The sequence below is a fragment of the Aspergillus pseudonomiae genome (assembly GCF_009193645.1).
Source record: "Aspergillus pseudonomiae strain CBS 119388 unplaced genomic scaffold BDV37scaffold_253, whole genome shotgun sequence".
Classification (NCBI taxonomy): Eukaryota; Fungi; Ascomycota; class Eurotiomycetes; order Eurotiales; family Aspergillaceae; genus Aspergillus; species Aspergillus pseudonomiae.
The window spans coordinates 235-7005 of record NW_022476245.1 but is presented as its reverse complement, the minus strand read 5'-3'; the positions used below and the strand labels follow the sequence as shown (position 1 = coordinate 7005).

Sequence of the window (6771 nt, the reverse complement as noted above, 5' to 3'; positions counted from 1 at the left end):
ACTATTCCCACTCCGCTGATCCATCTGTCCTGTATTTGATTCATTACATGCAACGCCGCACCGCGCTCCCCTACTGATTTATTCTTTTTAGTTCTGAGTGTTTTCTTCGCAAGCTCCAACTGAGTATTGTACCACTCCCAAGCTCCTATATATTCGAGCATGTTCTGTACAGTACCTTGGCCTTGACGAGAATCGCTTATTTTGAGTATCTGTACCCACATCGACCCATCCGACCAATAGTTCTGGTTGGTAGATTCTGCGCTCGCTTCAGGTTGAACTTGTTGAAGCGATTGAAGGACTCGGATATGTAGATCCGAGGGAACACCATCCTTGTATTTGCTAAGGTTGCAGATAGTATCGGTAGCTTTGACAACCAAGTGCATAATAGAGCGTGATTCGCGGAACACTCTAGTCGGTGTGGGTTGGCCAGTTGAAGCGATACTTTCGAGTGATGTTGGAATTGAGTTTCTATGTATTTCCTCTGTCTGAGGCGAAGGCAAACGGCGGTCGGTTTGTTTTGTGGGAGTAATGGGGGTTGTTTTGGAACATCTGGGTTCTTTGTGCGGTACTAACTCCGGTGAGGTGTGGAGCAATGGCTCCTTGGGCTGCTTTGAGGCTAAAGTGACGCTCTTTTCTTTGGAACTTGTGGCAAGGGCTTTGCTTGCTATAGCGGCCAGGGTTTCTCCAGGTAAGGTATTTTTCTCCCCTTCACTATGGCCGCCGCCCTGAGACGAATGATCATTGAACAACGGTGAAGGCTTCGATAGGGCTTTGTTGCGTGGTTTGGTAGAGGCTCCGAGGTTTTTGCTGGATTCCGGTTTATTCTCGGATATTCCGGCTGAGAGGGCGGCCCCTTGTCTCCTTAACTTTGCTGGGCGATATGAAGGCTTTTCAGCTAGCTTGCGCTTGTGCCCGCGGGAATTGGCAATTCCCTCTTCGATTGTTCCAGCAATGGCCTGCGCTACTTTCGGGGCTTTTTCGCACAGCTGCTGAATGATTGTGTGGAACTACAGTGATCAGCCTGAGATGCTTTTATTGTTGCGGATTCCATATACCTCTGGTGCACGACCAAGATCAACGTCTCTGTGGGAAATAATCACATCGACGAACTCGCTGAGTAACGAGATGAGCCTCTCCTTGACTCTGAGAGGCTGATGGGGTTTTTCCAACCCTTGCGTGCTATCGGGTGTCATAATTAAAAAAGCTTCAAGATGGCTGTTATCGAATGAGTGAGAGGCAAAGCTGATTGAGAAATAAGGAGATGGCAGGAATCGAGGGGCCTTTTATAGGCGAGGTGGCGTCAGGCTGCCCAATATCCCAGGATGGCGAAAAGCGAGCTAGCACCCGGCTTTCCAACATCCTAGGATACTGAAAAGCGGGCTGTTACCCTCGCGCGGCTAGCTTGGATCCACATATCCATCGGTAAACGGACGTACTCCTCTATCAGATGTGAGATTACGATGCTCAACTTGCATCGACGCATGGATTTGATCAACTCGCTCATTGGCGGACGAATCGCCGGCTGGTTCTCAACGCCCAAGTGTGGTCGGACTTCACTGTAGGCTGAATTTAGCATACCCTGTACGGTAGGCTGACTTGACCATGCTCATGACAATTGGCCTTGGCAATGAAACTATTGCGTAGTCCGATTGTGACTGGTCCTGTCTTCGTGGCCTAGAAAAAGCAGACGCTTCCAGGTAAGGTTAGCGTCAGGATGTTATTTTGAGACCGTTTCACCCTCCTTCGTGCCTGCCCAAGGACATGAATCCAGCGAGATAACCTCGAGAACTATCCTCCATATCCAATTGGCCCAACCGAGAGTCGTTGTTGGGTGTTCCAACGGAAGTATTGGTAGATATTGCCCTGGCCTCGCAAGACTATCCACACTTGGCTTCAAACGCCGGGTAATTTATTCCCCATGATCTCGAGCGATGACTGGCCGACCTGTTTCCAATGATTCAGGTCTCCTCATTTTTAGTAACATGGCGGCTTGTATAACGTCATATCCATAATGATGGATGCCTTCGGGTGCGAGGAATGGTACTGTAGTATCACAAGGTACATCAAGACCAGATACTCGACTAATCACCTTCATGGGTGGACCTGCTTCGAGATCAATGGTCTCGAAATACCCTATTTTTAGGCCTCGTCCAGGCTTTCTTCCGAATCAGAGGATATTACCCTCTGCCTTATCCTTGCTAGTCCAACGTAATGGCTTGAACTATTACACCGCCCACCAACACAGCAAAACACCATCCAACCAGTCACTGCCTTCGTATGAATATCCGCGCAATACGGAGGTTGATCTGCTGTGATCATGTGTCACGCTACCTTTGCAACGAAAGCCGAAAAGGCATAAAGGGCATCCATTCCCCCGACAATCATTCATTCTGCAATTCAACTGTCATTTTTACTTCCACACCTACCTTCATATCCTAGACTTTTCCTCCTATACCTGTTTGGTCTTGTATCTCCACCAGGGTCCACAGAAATGAATTTTAAAGACGACTGTCACATCCCCATAGAGAGACCGGAGAACTTTTTCATGCTGGGTTCTGCGAGTAATCCTATCTTGATTGACATTGAGGAAAAGAGGGTCAAAACCCCTTCTCCTTTCCTTAATGACACCGACGGCGATACCATCCTGGAAATTCCCAGCTATCGCTCGCAGGGTCATATTTTCCACGACCAGGAGAACGATAAGCAAATGCACCATTCTGAAACTGGCATCGTCCCAGTGGCTTCGGATGGTCACAAGGGCCACAGCATGACCATACATGAGGCCGTACATGAGGCCGTAGCTGGAGGGTTTCCATTATCTGGCGAGACAGTAGCCCAGCCGTCAGGCCAGGAGAACTGCGCCCCAGCCGTTGCCTCACATACAATGGTGGCCGACAGCTGGTTGCGAAATGCTTACTCGGGTACGTAACTCTCTGCTTTAAAATGGGTCAATAAGCTTAAAAATTTTAGGTCATACCACCGAGAGTGGTAGACAAACGGCGTTACTAGGTGAGCATGTCAGCGATTGTTCTAAGTACCTACATAACCCGATCTCCCCACCGATCAATCATATTAGTAACCGGACTTGGGTCGACGGTACGTCTCCTCGCACCTATTTAATAGAGGGATGTTTTGTTTAACTTGTACAGCGGACACCCAAACCGATGACACTCAGCGGCCCAACTCCACCATGGCAGACCAATCTGATGACGAGGACAGCAATATAACACGTATCCTCACACACCGATCAACGCCAGAGGGCAGCTTGACATTCCTTTGCCTCCAAGTACAGTGGTACTCGCACTCTGAGCTTCAAGAGTATACCCCGGAGTTGGTGGATCAATATCTCTATCGTGGCAGGCCCCATGAGCGTCCTAGAGCACACAAAGGCAAGCAGCTTGTGAAACACCCTTGGCTTCGGACAGGCAAAAGAAGATTAGGGAGATATAGGTCATGGCTCATTGTTTGTCTTACCTATTCTGTCTAACCTTGTTTCATTAACTGTACGCGTTTCTTGCATAACCGATCAAATCTTGGGGTATGAATAGTGGAGATCAGTAAACTGGTCCAGAAACACCGACTGAACTATTCAGGGTATCCAACTACCAGTGGTAATGACTGGTATCAAACCGAACTGCAATTCGCGGTGTTATATGCACAATTCCATCAGGCACTAGTTAATTTTGTTTCTTTAATTCGTGGGGACATTCTGGCTACCTTGTGGGCCAGGAGCAAAAGGTGCCGGAGTCGACCTGGAAACATGTTAAAATTTTGATCTGGGGGTTCTTCTCTCCTTTTCAACTGTAGATATCGATTGATGATGTTTTTATTGGTTGCGGGATCTATCGAAGGTTACCATGGCTTGGCACGGCCAATGGTGCACTAATAATACGTGTCTCCACACGAGTCGGTCCACATGATCGGTATATCACGTGATATGTAAGTGCTAATCAACCCTCTCCTCCAGAACAGTATATCACCTTCCCTTCGTCCCCCATCTAAACAAATGCCCTGGAAGATTCCGCCTTTACGAATTAGTTGATGCTGTACGAACACTTTGAGCCAGAATAGGCTGTCTTAGGTCTCTCAACTTCCCTCATTGACTCTTTGCCGACTCCAAGCCAGACTTCTCCAGTCAATCCTGTTTGTTGACATCCCGTTTGTTCTAGGTTCTTGTCGGAATAACCCGCGTCGATTATGTGCATGTTCACGACTTATCGAATAGATGGATAGTTCCAGCTCTCCAGATTATAAGGCGCTTTATCTGAGAGCGGAGGAAGACAAAAGAAAGGCAGAGGAAGGACGGAGGCGGGCAGAAGAGCAGCGGGAACGAGAAAAGAAAGAACGAAGACGAGCTGAAGAGAGTCAGAAGAGGGCAGAGGAAGAGCGGGACCAAGGACGAGAACGATCACGGCCAACGACCTTTCTCGAGCTCCTTCGCCTGTGCCATTCCCTTTTCTCGCTGCAGCTACGAGTTGAAACCCCGTCTCGCTCTACGACTGGGAAAATACCCCCGCCGACCGGGAAATATTGTCCGTTGCGGCTTCGGCATTGGGAAGATTGTGCTGCCAGACAACAGGAGGTTTACCGCTCTATTTGCGCCTATCTAGAGCCTTCAGGGGAGACTGCTGCGCAACTGTTCTCGCCCCGCCTTGTGCTGGAGGATCTGGGGCAAAGGTTTGGTGAAAGAGCTATAAGTAGTGAACAGGATCTGGAAAGCTATGAACGATTTGGTGTGGAGAACTATGTTCATGACATTATCGCGGAACTTTGCAAGAGCTCTGGTGCTGGAGACCAATTTGGCTTGGGCGATGGGGTTAAGTTTGACAATCATGCAAACGCCCTCGATCAGAATGAGGTTGATCCGTCCCTACTGGCTGAATCCTCGACGTATCGGCGTTCTAGACCAGATCAATTTTGTATACGCCGCGTTGACGGTGAGAGAAATACACTTCTTACCACAGTTGAGTATAAGCCGCCCCATAAGCTGTCTGTCGAGAACCTGCGCGCCGGCTTGCGAGAGATGAACTTTTGGGAGGAGGTGGTCCAGCCGAATTCTATCCCCATGGAGGAACCCGCGAAATTGGCGTATAATGCAGCCTGGCTGACCGGATCGGCAATAACTCAACAGTACCATGTCATGATTCAGGAAGGTCTGGAGTACTCATATTTGACGAACGGATTGGCACTAATTCTGTTGCGTATCCCTTACGATGAGCCGGGCACGTTGTACTACCACCTGTGTGAGCCAAACATGGAGATCGATCTGGATGATGACCATAGCTTTGATCAGCCGCTGACGGCCATTGCGCGGGTATTGTGTCTGTGCTTGATGAGTTTTGGTGCTCCGATTCGCGACCAGACCTGGCGAAATGAGGCACGGAAGCAGCTGCCGGTCTGGAAGACGAGTTTCGATTATACCCGCTCCCAAATCCCGGAAAGAGAATTGCGGCAAAACCCACCGAGCTCCGAATATAGTCCCTCGGTGAGTTCCGGACGGACAGCCTCCGAGTACCTCCCGTCGTCCTCTCCGGTGGAATCTCCTACGCAACGACGTCGGATACCGACCCGGTCTCGAGCCCAGTGTGCGCCGAATACCATGGACCGAGATGATTCTCCAGACTCTGATACAGACTCCGCTCCCGGCGGGCGGAAGCGTGGCTTCAGCCAGGTCACATCGTCTCCATTGTCTCCATCGGTGCAGCGATCGGCCCGTCAGACAGGGACCCAGCCGAATGAACGCGGCCAGTACCAACACAACGCTCAATTTTGTACCCAACGATGTCTGCTGGGCCTGCAGCGAGGAGGCACGCTGGATGGCCGCTGCCCGAATGTCGAGCTCCATCGACAGGGTGGCACCAGCAACCAACACTTGATTAATGCCAGCGGTCTAGTTCGGCAGATTAAGCAGCAACTGGACCAAAATCTCGATGTCGACTGCACCCCCATGGGAGACTGTGGAGCATCGGGAGCGCCCTTTAAAATCACGTGCACCGCATATGGGTATACGGTCGTCGGGAAAGGAACCACGTCTTACCTGTGGAATGAGGTTAAGCGAGAGGCGGATATTTATCGTATCCTCTGGCAAGTCCAAGGGCAAGCCGTCCCAGTCTTTCTCGGCACAATCGACCTGGCCATGATCTACTTCCTGCACGGGGCTGGCCAGATCCGCCATATGCTCCTGATGGGTTGGGGCGGTGAACCTATCCACAAGTTGGAAGATGTTGAGGTGATCAGGCATGAAGTCTCGCGATCACAGAAGAAGATTCGCTTACTTGGGGTCTTACACCAGGACCTTCGGTTGGATAATATGCTGTGGAACGCCGAGCTAGGGCGGGTGTTGATCATTGACTTTCATCGTTCCCAATTGGATAGCCGGCCGGTGAGGTTACGAGAGCAGCACTCATGTGGGGCCGAGGTACACAGGCGGAAGCGACTTCGTATTGGCCAATAGATGCATGTGTCGACATACAACAGTTAAGCTTCAGTTAAGATAAGTGAGGTCTTTCAGCCTCGCCTACTGCCCTTGATAGGGTTCATGATTTAGCTTCGATTGGCTAGTTGTAGGCTAATTCTATTCGTGTTTAAAGAAAGAGTAGGCACCTTACATTATCTTTTTCACCCTTCAATATTTTATTATACTGTGGCTGAAGTTCCAGTCTAGAATCACAACTCCTAGTCAAACTTTGCATATCCTTCAGTTTGTATATCCCAGATTAATAGTCGTAACATCTGTTGTAGCTCCGAGAAGGCTTGCCCACTCCAACTAAT

At 49.8% G+C, this 6771-nt stretch overlaps 3 protein-coding genes across 3 annotated transcripts; 2 read left to right on the top strand and 1 right to left on the bottom strand.

Moving 5' to 3' along the window:
- Positions 1-87: 87 nt before the first annotated feature.
- On the bottom strand, positions 88-1193 carry BDV37DRAFT_289971 (uncharacterized protein; the record flags this gene model as incomplete). Its single annotated transcript, XM_032088609.1, has 3 exons — positions 88-145; positions 220-1007; positions 1056-1193. The coding sequence occupies 3 exons, from the start codon at positions 1191-1193 to the stop codon at positions 88-90; spliced, it is 984 nt and encodes a 327-aa protein (XP_031934119.1).
- Positions 1194-2293: 1100 nt separating this feature from the next.
- BDV37DRAFT_100174 (uncharacterized protein) lies at positions 2294-3033 on the top strand. The gene has a single exon (XM_032078169.1). The coding sequence runs from the start codon at positions 2492-2494 to the stop codon at positions 2927-2929; it is 438 nt and encodes a 145-aa protein (XP_031934118.1). The 5' UTR covers positions 2294-2491; the 3' UTR covers positions 2930-3033.
- A 980-nt stretch (positions 3034-4013) lies between these two features.
- On the top strand, positions 4014-6544 carry BDV37DRAFT_100151 (uncharacterized protein). The gene has a single exon (XM_032078168.1). It carries the CDS (start codon positions 4226-4228, stop codon positions 6452-6454), a length of 2229 nt encoding a protein of 742 aa, XP_031934117.1. The 5' UTR covers positions 4014-4225; the 3' UTR covers positions 6455-6544.
- The last annotated feature ends 227 nt before the right edge of the window (positions 6545-6771 follow it).